Here is a 25,947-nt window from a genome sequence, read left to right on the forward strand (position 1 = left end):
CTAATGTTGCCTGCTGTCTGTAAAGCCTATACTATATGATTCTCCAGTCTGTGGTAGCTTGTGATTAATGAGAGAATAACTCATTCAATGCACTTTGTTCTACAGATATATCTGCTTTAAATTAAGGGGGAAAAAAGCAAACAGACAAACAAACAAACAAAAACACAGATGAGTCCTTCCTGTTGTGATGTATGAGGCATAATCATACATAATCAATTCCTCCTTTTTTTTCCAGCTGGAGTGAAAATAGGATGGAAATTTCAGTCTTTTCATCAATTAAAATAATAATAATAATAATCAGCCAAATGAGAATGTTTTCAATGCTATGTTTGGAAAAACCATATGAATAGTGAAGATGTAAGTATATTAACTATGCTTTCTCAGCTTTATAAAAACATTTATAAGACATGAATGAATAACAGGGGAAATACTTTTATTAACAAACAACAAAACCCACAAGCTTTTAATACCTATTCCAGGAAGAAACATTTATCTTATTCAAACAGCAGTGTAGAAACCAGAAACAAACAAACCAACAAAATTAGATACGTTCCTGTGAATTTACATTTTAGAGTTAAAATCTCTTGATGGCTTCCAGGGAAGCCTTATGTCAGTTGTAGTTCTCAGGAAACAGCATTGCTGACTGCAGCATAAAGCAACTTAAATTGTGCTGATTTGGTAGGCAAAGCCTTTGAAGCTTGTGGAGGAGTCAGAATCTTAAGAAATGCCAATATTATTTCAAGGGGGGAGTGGGGAAGGAAAAGCTCTATTTCCAAAAAGAGCAAGTCTGGAAGGTAATTAAACTTAGCAGCATCCTAGAAGCCAACTCAAGGCTTAACTTCTGAGCTTAGCTTGGACTGAAGCTCGTGGCTGAAAGCTGATATGGGCTTTTCCTAAGTGTGGGGATAGTTAAAGTGTGGTCCAACAGAGCTGCAGCCTGAATATACTCTATTTTTAATCTCTGAGAAACAGCATGGAGACCATGCAGCGATCTGGCAAAGCCTGGAGAGTTAGGAGCAGAATGGTGGTTTCCACATTGTTATTTCTGAGGACCTCACCTCTATATCATCTGGATTGGTCTATCATGTATGAATCAGGTTTAGCCCTGGTAAATCATCAGTATTGCCTGATGCTAAGCAAGGACTCTCTGCCTCTGTTGAAAAGCATGAGGCATATCTACTCCTGAGGCTCATGTTTGGTGAAAGAAAAACTATTTTGAGAAGGGAAAGAAGATACAAAAACTCTTCTTTCATTTTTCCATTCCTTATGATGCCCTGTTAGGAAGGAAGGCTGTTTAACTACCGTGACCAAAGACATTCTCTGGTACATTAACATAGCTGAAGAATACATTAGTTCTGGTTGCTGAGCCTTAACCTCCGATGCTTCAACAGAATTCAGTTTTGTAAATGTCTAATGAAGAACATGATGGACTTTTTTAATGAGAAAACCAAGAAATGGAATTTGCTTCATATTTTAAGAAATTAGACTATATCAAATGTGTAATAAAAATATTTTCTATAGGATTTTAGAATATATACATATATAAACTACCTTAATTTTTAATGCCCTGTTGATATTGATGTGATCTCTACAGTATCTAAGCGTAACTAAATGAGGCTGCCCAGCAACCTCCTTTATACCTCAAACAGTGATTACAAAACTTGAAGCCTTGTCCACACTGTAAATTAAACCTGCTTGAAAACAGGATCTGAAATCATCCATCAGACCTGATCCAGCACCCACTGAATCTAGGCTAAATCTATTCCTGACAGTAGGAGCTGGATTAGGCCCTAGACACAGACTCAGACTGATAGGTCTCCAGCTCCATTGGCTGAGCAACACTAAAGGAATCTGAAGGAGTTACTATGACTCTTAAGGCATGTCCTGATAAAAATGAAAAATATTAGATTTTTATTTATTTATTTATTTATAAAGAATATTAAGAAATACTTAGACACACTCTTAAGACAGTTTGGGCATATTTGCATTTCATTTTGAATAAGGGCCCAAACTGACTATGCGTCCTGGACATACCCTGTGCTCATATACAGAATATAGTCTTTAGTCAAGCTTAAGGCGCGACGAGGGGGATCATGATAGAGCAAAGAGCATTTATGCTCTTATCCTTCCTGCAGCATATATCTCTGTACATTCACTTGCTTGCCCAGTCCATGTAGAGAAGATATGTTGGCATCAGGTCTCTAGAAGAGCTCCTATGTCAAATGCCTGGCAGAACCTCCATCATGCCCACCCCACCACAGGGAAACCTAGAACTGGTGACAGAGACAGGACCAAGAAGCACAATGTGCTTTATATTACAGTCTGGCCCTACGTCTACTCAGAGTACCATGGACTTAGTTTGAGGTTGATCCTCCAGTACGCAAACAAATCCAGTTTGCATTCCTGTTTAATCTAGCACTGTGTCTAGAGCAAGTTCAGATTCATATTTCATGCAAGGTTTGAAGCAGTGTAGACAAGGCGTAAGGGCCAGATCCTGATCTAACGCAGGCAAAATCTGCCATTATCGTTGGCCTGAGCTCTTACCCTTGCATTATACTTTAAGGTAGGTAGCATGTGAGTTCTCCTGTTTTAAAGAGTTAATATAGGGAATTTGACCACCAGCAGAGGCAAGTTTCTCACTGAGCTTTCGGTTCATCAGCTCCATGTGCCTGGTATTTTTCCTAGCTTGCCGGAGAGACCTCTTGACTTTCTTCACCCGATCTCGCAGCTGTTTGTTGCGCTTCTCCAACGTTGCCACCTTCTGCTGCAGCTTCTTCACTCTGTCCTCCTCCTCAAACAGGGCTTTCTGGACCGAGGAGCACATGAGCTGAAGGGACAGATGAAATGAAATAGGAACAGATGAGCTTTACACAGAAGCTTATTCAAGTAAGGATTTATTCAGGTGTTCCCCAAAGGACTTCACAACTTTTCAAACGCACAACAGCTTTTTCGAAACTCTATTGACTCTTTTTATGCCTCTTCTGCTAAAAAATTTTGCTTTCATTTCTGTATTCAGATAAGATGCAAAATTGTAGATTTTAGTGACACTGATTGTTCACAATGACTTCTGGGGGCTGTTTTGAAAGACCTGTTAAGCCCATTGAAGTTGGATTCATGGAGGAAGGTTGACTTGTTCATGATCTGAAACTGGAGTTCAATCTAAGGATGTATTGCTATCAAAAAACTAGGTTTGATTCAGTTTAGAAGCCCTTCAGAATCTCCAGATTTTGATGCAAGACTGTCCTGTGTTCTTTATTGCAGTATGTGCTATAAACACAGAACCTGCAAAACATAGGACAAGCCGTTTTTATCGTTTCATTCCTAAAGTTATCTTAAATATCTCATTTAATGGACTTCTCTCTGCTGAAAACCCTGAAGTGTAAAATCTCAGCAGTCTCCAGGAGCATTCAAGATTCCATAACTTTATCAAAAGGTTTTTTTTTTTGGGTTATTGACTGAAGACCACTTCTTTTATTTTACCCACTCTCAACTTATTGCAATACTGCCCCCAATAGAGTCATTAAGCTCTTGATGTTTTCTCCCAGCTGGGACTCTTAAGCAAAATAAAATAAAATAAAATAATAAAATAAAATAAAATAAAATATAAAATATAAAATAAAATAAAATAAAATAAAATAAAATAAAATAAAATAAAATAAAATAAAATAAAATAAAATAAAATAAAAGGAACCAGCTTCAAATATATTTCATTGTGCACATGGAACTTTCAGCTGATTGCTGCCCTGTTGCCCTGTTACACCGTGAGGGAAGACAGTGCTTTCTGCTGAATTTGTGTCCTATANTATACATCTATGTTTTATTGTGAATCCAAGCACTCCTAGAGCTATGATGGGCTTTCTCTGGCAGAACATTTGGAACAGACAGAGAATGTAAGCAAGCAAGTATATCCTCTGTAAAGTCATGAAGAACTGCTTGTTTCTTTCCACCTGTCTTTGTAGTATTTTCAGCAACTGAAAGTGAGGGAGTCCACTTTGATGACTAACATTTGATTTGCTTTGGAAACCCCCAGCAGCAAAAAACATGGTTGGTCAACAGAACAACTGCTTTCAGTAGCCATAAGCTCATGTTTCCTGCACAAAAGCATCACAGGGTTTTCCTGAGAAGGAATTGCTTACCCCAACTGCCCTCTCACCAGGAATCTTTTATAAGTGCACACTAGGAAGGCTGTGAGTTCTCAGATGAAGGCCAGAAACTGCACAAAAGAGGAGGGAGTTTGATTTTGATCACAGCTCATTCCAAGAGCTTTCTGAAAACAGCTGGTACCTTTTGGCTGTTGTGTTTGCCAAACCCCTGCAAGCAGAACTCATCTTGAATTTAAATCCCTACACAGGAGACCATTGTGTGGACGAGATGTTTGCTGGGAATACAGGAGGTGGAAATTCCCCTTCCTTCTTGCATTTTTCCTTGTGTACTGATGGACAGCCATGTACTGATAGGCATATCATAGAAACTTCTCATGAAAGCCAGACAGCTCATTTGCTCACATCATTCCTTTCCCAGATCTTCACTCTCCAGCCTGAATACAATGGTTTAATGTTTAAATTACCTGGAGACGTCAAAGAGACCATTGGAGCAACACAGATATAAAAACTAAGACCCACATAACTTTGCCTACCAGTGGGGCAGGCAATAGGTGGAGCTTCACTGTCTAATAGGACACCTACCTGAAATCACGGGACAACTAGCTGAAAAATGAACTCCTTTTATCCTTCTATGCAAGGAAAAGCAAGAAGGCGAGATCCACACATTCTCACCAGCTGGCTGCAAACAGCATTTCTCACAGGCTCTGCAATAAGGATCATGTCTAAATGTGAGTTCTGTCCTACTCCTGCTGCTGCTGCCGGAGCTGTGGTTCACATGGGTGCACTCAAGTTATTTTTAAACTGTTAGATCTGATGCTGAGAACTGTGCAAATGTGACAGCCTGGAGCTCAGTCCAGACAGTGTAATTAACCAGGAATAAATAGGTGAGGAGAAGCCAGCTTTTGGTTCATGTTGCTACTCGACAATTTTTGTTTACTGCCAGCTGAGATATCCCCACTTTGGGCAGTCTTTCCTATGGAGCATATCTATAAAGAGGAATCTCACACCCCATTTTGTCCAGTCGCACGAGTCCATAAATGTGCAGAGTTTGCACTGATGAACACCAAGATCAAGCCTTAATCCAAAAGCATTACTAGAACTACTACGAACTGACTTTCTTTTTCTAGGAATGACTCATGCTCCCATTCTCCATGACAGCTTGTCATGCCAAGTACACTAGAGAGTTTTTGTCCTCTTTTTTGTTTCTTTGTGACATCTCATTTAAAAGATGATACCGAAATCTTCATCCAGCAAACTAAGTGACTCAAGAATCAGCGGCAGGCAGTTAAGCAATAGATCTGAACTGCTGTACTTAGTTGTACTTACATGTACACTACACATGGTGTACATGCCCACAGACCTGGGAAGTGGAGTGAAGACATCATAGTCCTTCAGAAAAATATGTGAATTGTTTTTCAAGATTTCCTTCAGAACTCACGTTATCAAATGACCTACAGAAGATTTGTTTGCATTGGACATTTCTGTTTGTATACTCCACAGTTGGGTCAGCAAGTCGTCCTCAGTGGTATTTAAACAAATCCGGAGCAGTAGAAGAAGATGTAGCAAAAAAGGTAGCAAAAAAAGATCCACACACATTCTTAGGTTTTAGCCCAGACAGCACACAGCTGTGAAACCACAAATTACATATATTCAAGCATTTGTCTGAAACATCCTGTCACAAATACACCCAGTCTTAAGTTTCACCACATCTAGATGATTTACTCAGTCTGTCTATCTGCCAAACGAATCAGCACTGCATTACATCAAACTGATTTTTGGAGTGTCACATTACAGGCGTGTGAGCCCTTTGCTAGATAGTCTGAATTGACATGTGTAAACATTTCTGTCTGATTGACAAACAAATCTGCCTTCTGAAAGTGTCATTAGAATGAGACAGTGGATGGGAAAACTTCCACTGACAAAGGTATGACGGTAGTGTTCATCCAACACAGTTTGTCCATACATGGCTGGAGTCACTGTTGCAGAGCTCAGGTCACTCAAAACAGCATTGGTACCCAAGTTTTGGCCGTCATCTACCAAAGGGAGAGAAGTTGAGATCTAGCCAGTTTCTAATGCATACTTCCAATGGGTTACACTGCTAAAGAACACTGGAGAGCCATTTAGGACAAGAGGTAAAAGACTTTAAGTTGCACCACGGGAGATTCATATTGAATATTAGGATAAACTTCTCAGAATGAGTGGTGAGACATTGGCACAGGCTGCCCAGGGAAGTGGTGGAGTCACCATCCCTCAGAGTGTTCAGGAAAAGGGTTGATGTGTTACTGAGGTACATGGGTTAGTGGGCATGGTGAGATGGGTTGACATTTAGACTAGATGATTGTCCTCTTTGACCTTAATGATTATGAAGAAGTCTTTCATTTGAGATCTCCTAAAAATTTCTTTCATGGAGACCTGGGGATAAGTCACTTTGGTTTCTTGTCCCCATAATATTTTCAGGACCCACACTGCTGACTGTGCTCATGCTACCATGGGATGCTCCCTCAGCACCCCAAACTGAGCATCACCCTAACACAACCTGTTGGGAGCATCCAATGGAAACACAGCCCAAAGGCTGAGACTGAGAAGTGGATCTTCTGTTGTGCTGCCGAGCCTCCTCCACACTGCACCCCAGCAGTTCATCACAACTCCACACTGCTCTCCTCTCTCTCTTCCCTTCTGTAAGTCTGTCCTGCAGCAAAGGTAAAAGCTGTCTGAATCTGCTGCACGTTGACTTACTGCTCTGTGCTTTACCACTGTTAATGCTATATAGGACATCTTAAACTGAAACTTTATGCAACATGAAGCACGTTCCTCCAGCTCTGTTTGTCTCAGCACAGTCGTAATTCATGCACTCTCTCAAGAGGGGCTTTGGAGCCAAACATAGATCTTTATTTTTCTTTAACTCCACCAGGATTTATTTCCCCAAGCCCTTCTCTGTCCTTAGCAAAGCAAGCTCTTGGTGAAACTAACAGGGACATGACACAGCTCAGGCAAGCAAACCTTGTCTCTCCTGGCAGAAGTCCTCTCTGAGCCATGCCTTGCCATCGCCAAAATTCAGACAGTGAGCATCACTTTCTCCTTTTATTTGGCCCCTTTGGGCAGGTTCACTGAGAGCTAGCAAGCTGGATGGGCAGAGAGATGATGTGGTGAGGGGTAGGAGGAGGGATCTGGCAGCCCTTCTCCAGAAGGGGTTTGGGATGGAGTCACTTAACCTCCAGTTACTGGAGCTTTTCAGCCAAGACTAACACTCCTGCTGACGTGTGGAAAAGCCCTTGTCAGCACTGTTAAACCATCATGTTGGGGAAACTTGGTTAAACTACCACTGCTTGCTGCAAGGCTTCACCTTTCAGAGGTTCTGAAACAGGGTCTGAGGGCAAATCCAGCAACACTGCCATTACTGGGAATAAGCTGCTATTTCCTTCCATTGCTTTGTACAGAACACCAGGGTACATACAGCCAGGATAGAAAAATTAATGGTGGTGGCTGTTCTTCTAAGGATTACTGGATCAGCATTTCTGCATGATGGACATGATTTGGTGGGCTTGGTGGTAATGAATTGATGGTTGGACTAGATGATATTAGTGGTCTTTTCAAACCTTAATGATGCTATGGTTCTATTTACTGTGGGAAGTATAAGGCTCGTGGCATAAGCTATCAGCTAATTCAAACTGTTAGAAGCAGAGATTCACTGGGATAGGAAGCACTGTCTGTGGGGGCCTCTGTCAGCTTACAGACACCCTGACATGTTTTAACACTGCAAATAATGTCTTTCTTGCCCATTCCACTGCCTGCTAAAGGCAGATTTTCATTTTAAACCTCTAATCGGCAGCCAGTCAAGACAAGTAATCCCAACGTTCCCAAACATCAATGGAGACAAATGGCCATGTCAACAGGGAGACTTCTAACTTGACTTAGGCACTTACTTGGAGAGGGTCACTTTCTGGGATCTTTTCCATTACTTCAGTAACTTGCACTGACTGAAATGGATTGCACCCAGAGACCCACAAAATGGCAGCTGGCATCACTAGCTACCAGGGGAAGCTACAATGGCAGCATAATGATATTTGGAGGTTGGAGGAACATGCCTTAGCAACAGAAGTAAACCCATATTCTCCAATCAGGGGACTTTTAAAGAAGCCTGGCTGGTTTTGATCTGCATTAAGCTGCTGTTTGGTAGAAAACCACCTGAAGAATCACTCAAGGGCCTGCTGGGGCAGCTCCTGGCCTGTGTTTTGGCAGGTCTCTTGGTTGATGCTGTGCCCTGAGCAGATGACCATGGGCCATCTCCCTGGAAAATGTGAGTGGTATTTACAAGCTGTGACGTAAAACCTGAGTGCCAGCAGCTCCACCAAGGCACCGACTCAGCACACAGGATGGTTAATTTACTGGGAAGATTATTTTTCAGAAGGAAAAACACCCGCAATCTATTCTTTTTCTTCTGATCTTTTTTAAAGCAACAACCTTAAGCTGAACAACAGATTTTTCAAAGAAGATCCTTCCCCACAATGAAGCACTTTGAAAAACCAGACCTTCCTCTCTGGCAAGAGGTCTGAATGAGGTGACTCTCATCTGCAGTGGGTATGGCAAGCATCCATTTTAAAACCTTGCCCTTCAAACTTGCAGGCCTTGACTCTCTGCAGCCAGACACCACGGGCATAGAAGAAAAGATCACCTGCACCAGGAGCCAGCCAGCTGCTTTTTTCCATTTGCTCTGAGGTGGAAGGGCTGCACGCTTGTCTTGTTTCCTTTGAAAGCATTCCTCCCAGCAATTTGCCCAAGATGCCACAGGAATGCGGTGGTGGATCTGGGAGGGGAGAGACCAAGTCTCACATCTAGGCAGCTCAGGAGGAGCAGCCATCCTCTTCCTTGCTTCTTTGGAGATGCAGAAGTAAGGGCTGAATATTGGGCTCAATCCCACTGTACCTTGTGCTTCCTGCATTACCAGCATCCCTCCCAGCTCAAGGCTGGGCCACACTTGGGTGTCCAAGGTGGAGCAGGGCATGGGGGTGGGGAGGCTCCCATGGCCACCCCAGGGGTTGATCTCTTTGCCCAGAGAGGTTTGGGTTTTTTACCAAGAGTAGTTATGGATCCCAGAGGCATTCAAGGCCAGGCTGGATGTCGCTCTGGGCAGCCTGGTCTAGTGACTGGTGGCCCTGCACTTAGCAGAGGGTTGAAACTAGATGATCATTGTGGTCCTTTTCAACCCAGGCCATTCTATTATTCTATGACTCTAAGATTTCCACAGTTGTGGTGCCGCCTTTGCTGACAGCCTCTTTGCTGAGACTTGTGTCCCTTCTCCATTAAAAGTACCCTGAGTGGGCAGTTAAATAACAAACAATGGGGACAAGGGCATGGAAAGGCAGAGAGCAGCCATGCCTCTGCTCCTGGCTCTCCCCATCCCATCACTGGGGTTACACACACAGAGGGCAAACCAGCGCTAGGGCTTTGCAGCACAGCTGAAATCCAAGGCAAAACAGCAGCTGCTCTGGTTCCTTCTGAGCACTGTCACAAGTAGGAGATATTCCTGATATTTCCTGTCCCTGGGGAATGTAGTGCATTAATTATTAGTTGACTAGTTATAAGCAAATGACACTGAAGTTAAAAGTGCAGTACCAGCTCAACCAGTGCAGCTCAACCTTGTTGAGCTTGAAGGAAAACTGTGTAAAGACAAGATTAAATCATGTTCTTAACAAGGAAATAAAAACATCTTCTCTCTGCCGCTGGAAGCAATTTAGATTCTGAGAATGAGCGAGTTTGTAGGTCTGCCTCACAAGCTGTGCTGCTTCATGGATTTCTGCATGTTATTCAGCCTGAATTCTGATAACAATTGAGCTGTTGCTTTTTTTTCCCCAGTCATTTTTGTCTCAGAGTTAGTGCTGGAGTTTCAGTTGGGCTTCGAAACTCTCAAAGAGGTTATTTTTAATGTAGCTTGTACAAAAACATTCCACTTCCACAGACATCAAAGTTTCCAAAACTCACAATCCACTTTCATTTCCAACTCAGCTTTTCCCTACAAGGTATTATTAATGTCACAATGAAGCTAATTAGCTCTGATATGCCTGTAACTACTTTGCCAACATACCTTGCCTCAAGTGTATTGTTCCCTAATTGAAAGTTGCTGTGTGACCGTGTCTATACCTAACCTTGTTTTGCTTGGCATGTATTTCAATAGGATTAGGTCACCATTCCCCCTACACATGCACACAGTGAATTAATTAAATATCAAGGAAGGGAGACAACCAGCAAGACCCAGAAACAAAACTGATTGTGTCTTTCCCTCTCACTGTTGGGAACACAGAAAAACAGGGCACGGCTGAGCAGAGTGCATGGCAGCTTATGTGCTGCTCATTGCTATTGAAACATCCATGTTGGTTTTTGAATGAGCTCACCTCTGCCTCATGCTACAATAGCTCCTGGGAAGTTAATTTAATGGTTCTGTTAAATGTGCACCCTTATTTAACAGGGTAACAGTGAGGGAAGTACAGCATATTCAAATATATCATCCCTTGAAGCATCACGGAATCATTAAAGAAAAGACCACTACTCCAACTGCCAACCCAATCACACTCAAGCCAAACCCTCCCAGTGTAACTTAAGGCCATTACCTCTCATTCTATCATGTTACCTGCAACTCTAGATGCAGCTTAAGCTAAGAACTAGCATCAGTTGGTGCAGAAACCAAATCCAATATTCATTTGGATGAGGATTATACTTGTTTAGACCGACCTTACGCCTGATTTGGAGTGTTTGCTTTAAGCATGACTTACTTTAGAGCAATGTTTCACAGCCTGTAGGAGTTATCTGGAGGCCCCAGCAGAGGTGATCAATGATTTGGAGTGGCAGGTTAATGTCTCTGGAGATGGGGCATCCACACACATCTCTGGACAACACACTTCAGTGCCTCACTACCCCTATTTTTAAAAAAAACAAACTTTTCCTTGTATCCAGTCTAAATCTCCCCTCTTTTAGTCTGAAACTATTTCCATTTGTGAGCGATGAGGCGAGAGGAGAAGGGAGCTGAGCACTGTGTAAACGAGGTTGACTGGGGTCACAAACCCCTTGTGAGTAAGGCAATGCCAGCAATCTGTTATACACCCAACAGGTTCAGAGCACGGATGGTGAGTGCCTGCATCCTCTATGCTGAGAAGTCAGAGCAGCAGGAGACCTTCTAGACTCCTACTTCCTCATCCCTGGGCTTATTATTCCCAGCCGGCACATACATAAACTTTTGCTCCTCTGTCACTTCTGAGGCCAAATGGAGAGAGAGAAGCAGAGCAAATCCCAGCAGGGATGTATGCAAATGCTCAAGGTGTGAGTACAGTGCATTCAGTGACATCTCTCATGAAGTCACAGAAGCATGGACGTTTGCTTTAAGTGGTGCTCGTGTCTCCTCCTCATCACATATATCATACTTTGGGCAACTCTTATACACGGAAGGAAAGCCCATGCTGAGAAAGGCAAATGTTTAAAGTTAACGCAACATCTATAAAAGTCATGTTCCCCTATAAATCCCTCCACTCTGGACGTTTTGGCTTCGTACTTCACATAAGCTGCTGCAGCTGAGCTGCCTCTACAAACAGATGGGATTTCCTTGGCCACAGGCTCAGATGGAAACTGCATGCAGTGCTGCTGCAGGAAAGCTTCTAGATTTTGAAGAGCAAAAGTAGGCGCTGTGAGGCGACCTGCCATCCTCTGATGCCTCTGGGAAGCCATCACTCCTGAACAGGTAGAGGAAAGGCCATAGATATTTTACTTAATTATTTGTCACATCCACTTGGGTGTAGGGAAGCAGGGGGGAAGGGGGAGGAGGAGGAGGGTTGAAAAGGGCACACTCCATCCTGTATTTGGCTGAGTTTGGTGCATCTTTTCAGAGAGTCTTTGCACCACCCTACTTAATGCATCTAACCTAGATCCTGAGTAGGAAACATTGGTTTTATGGGCTATTTTGACAGCCTGGAGAAAAAGAAAATTCTCCGGAGGATGAGTCAGAGCAACTAATTCAGAGCAGGAAAGTGAGCACTAGAAATAGTGTGGAAACAGCTCAGTGTGGTGCTTACGCAAACAGCTGGAGATGCCCCTGACACAGCAGGAGCAGCACAGACGCTCTACCAAAGCCTTTCCCAGTAAGTATGAGATACATGAAACCTTAATGGAATCAAGAGCAAAGGCACTGAAATCAGCCTGGATGAAGGACAGGGGCTTGACAAGAGACATCTGTGTCTGCAGAGAGCCAAGCTCCTGAGCTACACCATGAGCCCAACCCAAGCTGGAGACCTCAGCAAGGAGCTGGTGGCTTTGCCCCTTCCAAGCCAGAAGAGAATCATAGAATTATAAAGGCTGAGAAAGTCCATTAAGATCATGTAGTCCAATCATCAACCCATCACCCATGCATACTGAAGATAGGCATGCTCGCTAGAGGTGACGGAACAAGAGGTGATGACATGTAGGCAAAGGAGAGGATGAGGCCTGTTATTAATTCAAGGCACAGATTCCCACAGAGGTGAAGAGGAAAAGCTTCACTGAGGGTGGGGAGAGCAAAGACAAAAGCACGGCAAAACAAATATCTACTATCTGCAGGCGCTCTGTGGCTAACATCATGCTGAGAGAGAAGCTGAGGAGGCAAAATGCCGGGGAGACTAATCAGCAGCTCCAAATAACAAACTCAGAGTGCTAACATCTGGTTGATGGGTTGCTGCTCTCTGATAGTCCTGTCCCGCTGTCCTCAGCCCCGAGTGCTGCGTGGGCTGTTAATCCTGAGTGGCCCCAGACCACCCTGCATGCAATAAATGGGCAGCAGACTGCTCTGAACATGGCAGAGTTTGGTAAAAAGGTTCTGGGATGCCATATTTCAGGGATTACCCTCCTGTCTGCCTGAGTTTAAACGACCCCAAGCATTCAGGGTATTAATTTCTACTTTCCATAGGAGTCAAAGGCTGCTGCTTCTCTCCAGTACAATCTTTCCAATAGGGTCCTGCTCCTGAACCAGCATTTGAATTCTCCCTAGAAACACTGGGTCATGGAAACAGGGTCATATTTAATGACTCAAGTCTCTCTCTACAGCTTTGCTATGCTTTATATACACACAGAAATATCTGCTGGGCAACTTATTGCCTTCTACAGGGAAAAGCTTTTCACACAGGATGGCTTACAATGTCCATAGAAAATAAGGTCTCCAAATAAGGGTGAGTGTCCCAGTGCACACAAGCCTGCAGCTCTCATCCCAGCCTTTTGGGAGGTGATGAAGGAGGCAGAGCTGCTCAAGTGACAGCCATAGCAGCTCTGGACACCGTGTCCCCAGGCTGATGAGCGCCATGTGGTGAACTCTAAGAAGAACCTAAATTGGAAAGCATGCACTCAGCTGCTGGTTCATGTAACAACGGTGACTCTCAGCTGTTTAATCCTAAATTAATAACTGTGTTGGAGGGGGATAATTACAGTGTGCTTCACACTGAGCACACAGTGACACCTCTGAGTCACGGTTCAGTTACACTCCTGTTTTCTTCACTTTTTTTTGTGAATAACTGCCTTGTGATATGCAAAATCTGGTAAGATCCTGCTGTCATGTGCACTTACATGTAAAGTCTGCTTTATTATTGGCTAAATATTTATGGATAGGCATCAAGTGTGTCTCTCTAAGTCTGTACTACCATTTGTATGTGTGCTTTTCTAACGGTATGAAGATGCTGTAGATATTTATTTTGTTTTTATTACAGTTCTCTGACACTCAAGTTAAACATGCTTCACCAGTTTTGTATTGCACCCCATTAGCAATAACAAGAGCCAGGACCTGGACAGTCCTAAATAGTATATGAGATTGTTGAGGCACGGGCACTGTCTTCCCAGGGAAGTTGTGGATGCCCTATCCCTGGAGGTGGGATGGAGCATGATCATGGGGCACTGAGCAACCTGATCTAGTGCCTAAGCTGGCAACCCTGACTATTGGATAGATGATCTCTGAAGTCCATTCCAACTCCAGCCATTCTATGATGCTATGATTCTGTGAACTGATTTGCCTCCCACCCCTGCAGCAGTAGCAGCTTATAATATCTGCACCAGAAACCATCCATACAAACTGCCTGACATCACAGTAACAATAGAGAACAACAACAACTACAACAAAACACACTGTGAAGAAATCCAGACCTGGGCTCCAGTCTACTCTCTTAACCAGCACACTTCTGTTGTCTTTTGGCAATGGTAATTTCAGAACAGCAAAACAGCAATTATTTTGAGCTCTGTTATCTGAACAGCTTGTTCTCATTAAGCAACACACACACTTCGCACCTAATCAAAGCAGGCAGATAAAATGAGTGTCCTAATCAGCGGAAAGAAACTAGATGTCTCCTTTATGGAAAGGGCAACCATCAGTTAGTGGAAAAGCAAGAACTAGTTTCTCTGTGCTTCATTCCCTCTCTCTAAAAGGGATAACAGGAAACATGTCATTTTGTGAGTTCTCTGAGCTGATATATTCAAAAACTAGGAAAGTCTACATTCAGAGTTTGGATGGTGTAAGAATGGAAGTAATAAGGGAGCCAAGACCTGTGGTCAGATCCTTCACTTTCATGGAGAGTGATCTCAGTGCTTCCCCATGGAAATTCAGAGGCTGAGACCAGAACCCACAGTTTTCTGCATTGCCTGCCATAGTATCCCTGTCTCCAGCAATCTGGAAACTCATTTTCCAGGAAGGATCCTGAAGAAATTGCCCAGCATTGGAGCATATGACTGGTTGAGCTTTCAATAATCAGGAGTTTAGTCAATAAAATTTGTAACACAAAATCTGCATCTCTGAGTGTCGCAGATTAAGGCATGTAAATCCACATTATACAAGAAGAAGAAAGTTCCCAGTTTGTGAATGTTTGGGTCAGACGGGTTAGTGGCATCCAGGGGATCTGTGTGTGTGTTGTGTCACATTTGTGATAGATGAGAGGAATTGTCAGAGATGGGAAGATCACAGATCCTAATCAAAATGGGGACACTTCTGGAAATCTCCACACAAGTCTCATTTGCCAAGAGTTTGCTCTAAATCTTATTTGAAGACAAGTGTAATCTCGTTAAATATGCTGATACTTTATTATCTGCTGAAGAGAGGAGAATGAGACGTAGATGATCACACATAGGGCTGTGCTCTCAGAGGCTTATAACACTGGATAGAGGGATCCACATGGCATTAAATAATGATTATTCTATGTTTCTGTCTGTCTTGCAGGGCAAGGATATACCTGGTCAAGTGAATGAAAGTGGAGCGGTGTTCTACACGTGCCTGGTAAATTACAAAGCACAAAAAGCATTTAATTCCCTGTAAAAACACCCACTAGGAGCCATGTGTTTGTTGGCTAAGAGCTGTCAGATAATTATCTGTCATCTAGATGGGACAACTGTGTCCTTTGCTAAGTGTGTGGTCACTGACACATTGGCAGTGGAAGGGCATAGGCATGTCCATGCTTCTTCTTGGCTCCAGATGTACCTGGTAGAGGATGCATGCAGATGGTTGGGTGCTATAGCCCCAAGACCAAAATTTTCAAGCATGACCAAAGGAACAACTTCCAGCAATCACTCTCATTAGGGTATGGATGAATAAACTAACCGTCCTTTAGTCCATGTTGATCAACAGGGACAAAACAGGTGCAAGCACTTGAGCACTAACACGCCAATGGTCCCACCTCTTCTGTATTAACGTGCCAACAAAACATCAGAAAAGCAAGCTGACAAATACAGAGGGGATTTTTATAGAAAGGACAGGAAATATTTATTCTCATTCATTGGCTGTGGCAGAAATTTGAGCTTGTGTGGGAGAGTATAACAAGAACTGAGCACTGTAGGGGTTGTTAGAGAGCCTTTCCTGCAAGTATCTGAGGCCTCTTTCCATCAATTAGATGTGATTTAGGCATAATACATGCAAACTGCAGCACAAGCTCATCTGGAAAGACTGGATAACAAATGCGTTTAATCTGATTCCAACACACACAGATCTCCCAGTTCTGCCTTGGTCTGTTTAATGCTGTTAATGAACACATTATTGTGCTGATATTCAGCACCTACAGTTCTAATGACAGCCGATGTTATTGAAAGATAACACAAATGGGTTATCTACTCCGCTCACTCAGTATATCTGTAAACCATTTTAAGTGAAGAAGCACAATAATAGTAACTTTTTTTTTTCTTAATTGCATGATTTCAAGTCTTTTTCCTTCCATCCACTCCCCACCCAGAGATCCTGCTACTTACTAACATGTCTTTATTTAATCTTTTCCTAAAATAACCTTCTTCCACTGAGAAATTTGCAAGTGTTTGGGGAGGGGAGGTGTTGTTTGCTGTTGTATTGGAAGAAGAGAAGGGAAATTATTTCCTGGCTGAGATTTATGTGTCAAGTTTTAGCTTGCAGCCAGACGTTTTAGCCAAGTTATAAAATCTGAAGATAATTCCAGCTCTCCTCTTCACTGACATTTATGAAGTAATTCCTGGTATGTGTCAAAATAAAAGAAGGCTTTGCACTGTGGAGACTTTCAATAGAAATGAGACCTACCTTTGCCTAGAAGCAAAGGGCAGGAAAAGATGTCACTCTAGAAAGAGCTGTTCATCAGAAGGAGCTCAACTAACTTACTAAAAACTGGTTAATACATGGTCAAACCCATGAGCAAGAGAGAGAAAGCACACAACTCTTGCATTTGTCAGTGGATAAAATGAAGATGGGCTTGTTTGAGTCATCAAAATCATTGGAAACTTCCATAAATACCATAAAGATGCTCTTGATCTGCTGAGAATATACAGATCATCTCTGGAAGGTATTTTGATCCTTCAAGTAAAAGGATCCATGAGTCATGGGCACTGATGAAGGCACCCCTCCTTCCTTTCTGTCACATTTGCCACATCAGACCAGGCCAGATCATGCTGGGAAGTAAAGTGACCAGAGCAGTCGCCAATGGACTGTCTCAGAAGGAAGAGCACAGAGGCTGCAGAGATGAGTAACCACATATACTTCAGTTGAACCCACTGAGAAGGGGTTAAGACTGTTGGCTATATCCATGCTAGTAAGCTGGAGCAAAGCTCCAGTAAGCTGGGAAAGCTTCATTAAAGAGTAGCCCTCACAATCAATGCAGCACAGTGCAGCAGCTGCTTTCTTGCCTCCTGTCCTTCCCCATGGGCCCAATCCAACCTCTCAAGGTCTCAGAGCTGAGCTCAGATGCAGATGGGAGGTGGTGATGAATGTGCAACCACTCCAACCCACACAGCTCTGGGGTTGTGTAATCCAATTGTAACACAGAAATAGAAGCTGGCATCTTCCCAAAGAGCCAACTACTACAGGAGCTTGCTGAGTTTCTCTTACTTTCACTGAAAAGCTCAAGCAAAGAAGACGGCTGGCTGGGCTCTAAAATAACCTCCCATAATTTCCCTCTACTCCCCAGCCTGCAAATCTTTACAGTGCTGACATATACACTCTCCCAAACTCCCACATTTTTTTTAAGAACAGTTGAACCAAATGCTGGGAGAAAGTAAATCTCGTGAAGCCACCTTGGCTGTATTTTAATGCCTTCTGGAAAGATCCTAATGCAAGACAGACGTTCACGATATGTTTGCACTTGTAACTAAGCACTGGCTACACTCGAGCTTGGCTTTAACAAGCTTTCCCCAAAATACCACACATGAAATACAGGCAAAGATACAAGGATGTTGGTTTCAGAGTTACGTGAGACAGAAGGCAGATGTCTAGAAGCTAGAAGTGAGTAGATATGAGGATTTCCATACTCGCTCCCATCTCTGTTATCTACTGTCCACACCTAAAAGCCTGTTTAGAGTTCAGTTAGATCAGAATTAATGCTCTGCCATAGACTCAAGGCATGGAGTCCAAGGCTTTGACAACATGACCAGATAAGAATTTGGACAAGGTGACAGAAAGGAGATGAAAGTAATACGATAGTGGACAAATAAACTGCCATTAGTCCAACAGCCACATGACAACTTACATCTACCTTTTGAAGTCAGTTGCATTATTGTTGGATAGGTGAAAGCTCACGCCTTAGGTCATTTATTTCAATACTCAAATTGAGTAAAGACTGTTGAAAATGCAGGCCACAACCCTGTACAACATTTTGATTGCTGAAGAAAAGTTTCCCAGACATTTCAAAGCTTCAGTATTCAAAGGCCTTTTCAGACTCTTAAAATAAAACTGATGCATTTGTAACAAAAGTCAAGAAACAAGAAAATTACAGGGATAACCCAAAATGAACACTACTTGATTCAGTTTCTGAGCTGAACTCAAAAGTCCAGTCTCATTCTTTGGTTTGCAGCCTGACTTGTGCCCCTTTGACTGGACAAATCCAAACCCACATCTACTCCAGACATTAAATGATTAAAGAAAAGAGCAGTGTTTCAACATAGAGCAGTGTTTCACCTTTACTGCTTTATCTTACCAAAGCATAACAATACCCCAAGCTAATAAAGCTACTTTTAACCAAAAATTTGGACAGTGGCTTTAGATTTCAAAATCATATATTACTTTATTTTGATATTGTGAGTCACATCTCACAAGGTCTACACAGAATCATGTAGGAGAAGAGGAAAACTGAGAGATCCCTTAAATGAAAAGATGGGTAAATATCCTCCTGTATCAACTCACCTGGATGTTAAATAGCAACAGTAATGATAAATCAGCAGTTCTGAGCTGAGTTTTGAATCATGGGCTGTGGATGGAGCACAGTGAATGCAAATGCAGTTTGCTTGGACTTCAGAATTCCCTGTTAGGAAACAATGAAGTTACAGTAAGGGCCACAACAAAGCATGTCTGTAGGAACTGCAGCTGGGCACTCAGTCTTCAGTGTGTGTATGTTACACATTAAAACCCCTCTAGGCACAAATAATTCACACACAGCATCTGCAAGGCCTGAAAGAGTGCAGGAGAAAAGGAACACAGATGGAAGAAAGCCACTGCTCAGCTCTAACAAATTACAATCAATTCTCTGTTACAGATTTTCCATGTCACTAAGGACAATGTGGTGTTATGGGGCACTTTCACTCCTCATCATCAGCAGTAAAACCTTCCCAAAGGCTACCTCAAAAATCCCTCCCTGGATTACTGTGAGAAGCCTAAAAACTCCCCGCAGCAGCTGTGAGCAGATGTTCCTCCAACATCCCTTCTGACAGCTGCTCTACACCTCTGAGAGTGAGGCCACGCCAGCAGGACCCGAGTGATGCATGGCCACATCCCTGTCTGGTGGCAGGTCAGCAACATGCCACAGACCTCCGGCTCCTTTCTGCTCCTCTTTTTAACTTCACAGTGCTAGTTGAGTGGAAGCAGTTTTCTGGATGTTTTCCCATTTCCTTAATACTTCAACAAACAGTACTAAGAGCACGGAAAGGCTCAGCATGCATGTTTAAGGAAACCCAGGCTTGACAAGTACTACTTGGCCATCACTACTGTGATGGAGATGTACTGGCCTTTGCTTTTCCCCTGTTTTTAAAGCTGCTGTACAGAGTGCTTTATTGCATTTGATGGGAAGCTTTAAAAGGCTTCTGTTCTGAAGTGGTTTTAGAAGGCAGCCTCCATACAGCAATGCTTTTCCTCACTCTGACTCTTCAGCTATTGTTGAGCATAGTAAAACTGTGCAACAGGCAATTTTCAATCTTGCTTCCAGGGCTGCTCCTTGTTCATTCCTGTGGTTGGATTTCCTTGCTAAAGATCATAGCTGTATCAGGTTTCCCATGTCTGAAATGGACGAAAATCATAAAGGATGGGCTTTGCAGCAAGAATACTGAATGCTCCATCACATCATGCATGGCTCCAAAAAACACACTTTATGTTAACCAGTCTAGAAAATATCTGAGAAATAATATATGAAAGGTTAGGTCCAGTGTGGCCCAAGAAGAGATTTGGACTGGATATGAGGAAAAGGTTTTGTATGCTAAGAGTAGTGAAGCAACAGAACAGGTTGTTTAGAGAGGTACTGGATGCCCCATCCTTGGATACACTCAAGGTCAGGCTGGATGGAGATCTGAGCACTTGATGTAGCTGTGTTGTCCCTCCTCATTGCAGGAGAGTTGGACCAGAAGATCTTTAAAGGTCTCTTCCAACTCTAGTTATACTAAGATTCTACAATACTAGGAGCAACAAAAATCAATCTTGATCAGAGCAGATTAGCTTATACAGTTGAACCTTTGATCTGATTTCCTGCACAGAGTTGTCCAAAGACATCACTTATGCTCACTGAATGACCTCAGCAAGTACATATCTTTCCTAGAAAAAAGATCCAACCCCCTTTTCACTGGTGGGGAATTCATCATGACCTCTGGCAAAGTAAAGGAAAGATTAATGATTTACTTGGGTTTAAGAAATGCTTTCAAGTTGGGTTACATATACATATATTGCTACCAATTTCCAGTTGCAGATCCAAAAATACAAAAAAGGAGAGAGATCTAAAGCAGAACACTTCTGGTTTGATTTCTGAGTCAGGAAATCCTCTCTGTAATTGCAGTCTGCCAGGTAAGTCCTATACTCCCACCCACACTACATCCAGGTGTTAAAGGAGGTGCTGCTTTCCTTTCCAGAGAATTGTGGTGGCCTCCAGCAATCCCTAATTAGCACCTTGCTGATCCACGAAGCACTGAATACCACTCGCTTCTCTATCGCTCGACTCTGTAACCAATAATTACATATTTGTCAGGCTGCCAAGATGCTCACACACACCTGCACACTGCCCACACGGTCCTTACAAAGAGATTTATAATAATTAATTGTAACATTCCTATCACAAATCTCTTATCCTGCTTCCAGCAGTGGCATGCAAGTCTGACGACAGGCATGTCTGACTTCCCCCGCTTGTTTACCGAGTTCAAGTCAGTTAAGACTGTCTTCCCTCTGTATCCTTTGATGCTTTAATTCATTATTAGTTTTTTTCTCTTGACATCTTAATTTACATCTGGGTGAGGAATGGTGCTTTTTCTTCTTCTTCTTCTGTTTTCTTCTAGTTATTTGCTCATGTCTTCCTGACTAGTCTAGACAGCCCTACCACTTGCAATTTTCCCAAGATGGATGCTTGCCAAATTGCACGTCTCTCCTCCCACAGAAATTGGGCCCAGTTTCACAAAACCAAACCTCTTCCCACAGCTCACCATTTCCCCAGCTAGCTGTTGTCTTCCAGAGCTGAAGGGGTGAGAACTGAAGGCTTTGTAAGGCATTCATCACCTCCTGGACCCTTCCCACTTCCCAAAGGTATACAATGGCCATGCAGCATCCCACCAAGCTGCATCCCTCATGCTGCTATTCCTGCTCCTCTTTACTTTATGCTCACTACAGAACATCCCAAGTTGCTAATGCAGATGAGTACTGCTGTAGTGCTCTTCTTGTTGGTCACGATGCTGCCCTTCTTTGCTAAAGCAGAAGTCTTTGTTCAAATGTGCCTCCTCCCTGATTTGTTTCTAATCTGTTTTGCATGTTCTTCTTTTTCTTCTTCTTCTTTTTTTTCCATACAATATTCTGTTTTTACGTTCTCAGTTTTCACTTTCTCTTGCAGGTTGCTGGCACTGTTGACATCCATCTGCATTTAATCTTTTTGGGGTTAAGTCTTACACACAAATATTTGCTTTCCCTGTTGGCACTTTCAGCAGTCTAAGCAAAACTTTGAAATTTCCCTGTGGCAATAGCTGTGGGAGGTCCCAGACAGTGAGAGAAGGGGCTTCATTCCCTCATTCCTCATATACTTGCATCTCAGAGCATTTGTGGTAGTTGATTCCCATCCAGGATAGGGCAGAAACCACCTCCTTTGAGGCTCAGCCATCAATACGGTCTGCAACTTTGAATCCTGCACTATGGGAGGATTACAGGACAGAGACCTACACACTCATAAGCTCCATGGAGAGAGTAAATAGACTGACAGTATCTTCCATCAGAAGATCCGTGTATAGCAGATGGCACAGTATGGAGCATTCTCAAATCAAACAGGAAGTGATGATTCTCAATGAGACCGGACAACTTAAGGAAAGATAATGCCACTAAAATCAACTACACACAAAACACACCACCAACAACAACAAAACATATATATAAATTAATTCACAACAGAGTTATTGAACTGAAAACATTGGAGGTCAGGAGATCATCAGGAGGAACCAGCGTATCTCATTGCCTCCTTTGTACAGTCTTCCCTGAATACCTGTTTTAGATGTTTGTTGGGTTTCCTTGTGGAAGCAAACAGGTGTGGACCATCTTTCTTTACATATGGAAAGAATGAATGGTTACAACTGGCTCACTTCAGCTCTTTCCCAGCCAAGCAGTTGCCAAAGAAAGTTTCTGCTCTGAAGCTCAGCTTTGCCTGATAGCAAGACATTGCACATAGATGCCTTTACCCTCTGTGTGCCCAGTGATGTAGACAACAAGATTTTCACACTGTGCTTCTTTTTGATCCACAAAATGTGTGTCCTTCCTCTTTTCTTCCTTTATCTTTGCCATCAATAGGAAATAGTTCATAGCCATCTTTAGAAGGCAGGTCCAGGAACAGAACTATGAGTACAGGTGCTATGGCCATGCTGGAAACATGCGGCCGGCAAAGAGGCCTTCATTCTGATCCAGTACAACCATTCTCATTTTATTACTAATAAGATGGGGTAGCTGTAATACATAGAATCATAGAATAGCTTGAGTTGGAGGGACATTAAATACCACAGAGTTCCAACCCCTTGCCATGGGCAGGGCTGCCACACACCAAATCAAGCTGATGCCCTCAGAGAGGACCGAATGCTAACTGTTGGCTGTTAATGTTTAATATCCTCCAAACTTCCTTTTGAGAGAAACATTTGAGGAAAGTTTAAAAAATTTTTATTCGCTGTTGAAAAAAATAATAATAAATTTCACCTCAAGTGTGATAAGAACAGCTATCAGTTGTTGGAAGCCAAAAAGAGGAATGTCACCTTCCTTCTCATGGCTGGGGAGAAACCACCCTGCAGCAGGTGCCAGAATGGCACTCCTGCCACCTTAGAGATGCCTTGAGTTAAACAACTGAATGACCCAACAGAGCTTGTGAAAGCCCTCACAGCTTACTGAAGTCACTGCTTGCTAACACTGGAGCAAAACCATCTTGTTTACTGCTGTAGTTCCATCTGTAAGCATTTGTGAATCTGAAACCACAAAGCTTGAGTCATTTTGATTTATTAATGGCGCAGCACCATGCTGATTGCTGCTGTGTCTGACTGCTATCCCATTAACAGAGTGATAAACGAGGTCCCAAACACAGCATTTCATCTCCAGAAGGTCCCATTTGGGTTCCCCTGGAAATGAATCATATGAAGGAGAAGTGAACATGAAGATATGGCTGGTCTCCTCTGGGTCCCAGTACTGTTGGCAGGGAAAGATGCCCCTCAGGAAAATCACCACCTACTTGACCACCCAAAAATGGGTCAGTGTTCACTTCCTACCCTGCCAACAAGTACCCAGGCTCACAGGTCTCCTGCAAGACCTCCAAAGAAGTCAACTTTCCTTCACAACCCTTGGCACAGAAAAACGGATATTCAAGCATCCCATTAATTTATACTACCACTTTAGTGGCTTTGTAGGAACTTCTCCTACATGATCCCTCCTGCTCACATTGGACTTCAATTGATGAGGTTTCTGAAGGTTGGGGTTATTTAACAGGTATGATGACAATCTGTGTAAAAATGTGCTTTTTCCACTTCATTGTCTCACCAGGTACAAATTCCTCTTGACTAGAACAACACTTATACTCCTATAAAGCTAAAACTCTAAGACTTTCTGCAGGGATGCTTTTCATTCACATATTTGTCTAATTGCTGAGATGTTTTTGCACGATTACTTTGACCTTTCAAGCCTTTTTTCCAAATCTTTTTGAAATAGGAAGAGAAAAAAATGTAGACTTTTACCCCAATTCACAACCTCAAGATTTGGATTCAGCTCCAGGTTATACAGCTGCCTCTACTGGAGATGACCCAGTAGCCCATATGGAGGTGCCTGCTCTCCTTTCAGTCTCTGTACAGTACCCTTCCTGTCCACCATCTGCTGCTTCACTTTCCATGGAAGCAGGACAGGGCCTCAAACTACTTCTGATGGTACAAAATACAGGAGATATGGCTATTCAATGGGTTGCTTCACTTGTATGTAATATAACTGCTACGCCAGCTTTTAAAACCAAAACAGCACAAAACTCCCACTCCTTTTGTATTCTAAACTTGCATTCTCTGCTTTTTCCTCATAAGGCAACTTTTTTGCACTAATTCAGGGCTTCCAATATTGGAACATTTGTCAAAAGAATTTCTGTACTCCACTCTGTTGGCTTCAGAACTTTAGAGAACTATATGGAGTGAAATTCAGCCTTTCTTCCCATTTTGCAAGCAATATTGAAGAGGACAAGCTAATGCCTTTCAAACACTACTCAATGCATATAAATATGTATATATATATCAACCACAAAGCCAATCCCAAGCCAAAATATTTATGCATAAAATATGTGGAAAAAAAATATGTTTAAAATCCCATCAAGAATATATACTAGAAGATCAAATAGAAAAAGCCCTAAAATCAGTGCTGAAATAATTCAAAAAGCCTAATGAAAAAGGTTGTCTTACATGATGGTTCCAACAATGCTACCTGGATTAGAAAGCTTATTGTGGTTGTTACTGCCAGCTTTGGGGTCTAAGGTATTCTATAGTTAGAGATATAGTTTCCTTTTGATAAAGTACTGTTAACATGTGTTTTCATTTCTTTTTTTTCTCTCCTCGCACCATCTTGAAAAAATTCTTTTTTTTTTCTCTGTAAATAGAACTATTTACACATTTTGCACCATTTCCTAAATCAGTCTGTAATTGACAGCAAGCTTATAAAACAAGAAGACTAGGGGCTTTGGAATTTCAAAACACATGGAATTGCTTTAAAACAATTTAGAAAATTGGATTTAAATCCACAAACTAAAAGTCGATGTCTTACAAGCACTCAAGAATTCTTATCCAAAGGCATCTTAAGCTAGAAGATAAAGATTCCAATAGGCATCATAAGCTCTGAGCAAATTCAAGCCACCTGCTCTACACAGCATTGCGCAAAGGAGGACCCTGGGCAGGCTGCAGTGCTTGCCTCAAGCTCTGGCCTTTTCTAGAATCCATTGAATCTAAGCCCAGAATGTCTGTATGAAGGAAAAGCACATGGTGAGACAGACCCACAGTCATGATTAGGGTACTGTAGAATAAATGCTGCAGGAACACACCAGTCCCTTTTAGATCACATTAAGATCATACAGGGCCAAGGCCCGACCACAGTGTGAGCCTACATGAGCTCTGTTTCTCAACCTTAATGTATCACCTTCGCCCAAAAGGCAAGAAGAAAGTGCATTTGTGGGGTTACCCTCACCACTGGATGCAGCACAGAAGCTCTTTCAACTCATGTTTTGCTGGGCATGGATTTCCCAATCACTGCTCTAGACAAGAAGTTAGAGATGCCAAATGCATCTGACAATGCAAGTACAACTTGGGTCAGAGAAAGAACTGGAGGAGTGATTCCCTTAGCCCTGCAGAAATCATTAGACACTGATAAATACTCAGACTGGTTTTGGAAGCATTCAAACCAAGCCTACCTCCTTAGACTACTAGACTACCTCCCTATCTACACAGGACGGTTCAGTGGCTCTGGCACTAAAGATCTGGATCTCAGTCCCAGAATCAATCTTTAGTTCTAGGAGAGAGCCATCAGCTGCTTACTATAAGGGAAGTGGAAACCTTTCTACTGCTGCTATATGAACTGCCCATGTTGTCCCCAGGCTGACACTGCAGAAGGTGAGGTTCGGGTGAACAGTAAATCCCCAGAATCTGTAGATGAGGGAAAAAAGATGCTGCCCCCTGTCAGATACTGCGGTGC

At 42.6% G+C, this 25,947-nt stretch overlaps 1 protein-coding gene across 1 annotated transcript in view; it reads right to left on the bottom strand.

The window, feature by feature from the left end:
- Nucleotides 1-412: 412 nt before the first annotated feature.
- The window catches only part of CCDC3 (coiled-coil domain containing 3), a 37,320-nt gene continuing 11,785 nt past the window's right edge, over nucleotides 413-25,947 (bottom strand). Inside the window, exon 3 of the mRNA XM_015870929.2 lies at nucleotides 413-2,827. Within this exon, the coding sequence (XP_015726415.1) occupies nucleotides 2,552-2,827 (276 nt within the window). The 3' untranslated portion in view covers nucleotides 413-2,551. The remainder of the gene's footprint in view (nucleotides 2,828-25,947) is intronic.

This window comes from Coturnix japonica, chromosome 1 (genome assembly GCF_001577835.2).
Source record: "Coturnix japonica isolate 7356 chromosome 1, Coturnix japonica 2.1, whole genome shotgun sequence".
NCBI lineage: Eukaryota > Metazoa > Chordata > Aves > Galliformes > Phasianidae > Coturnix > Coturnix japonica.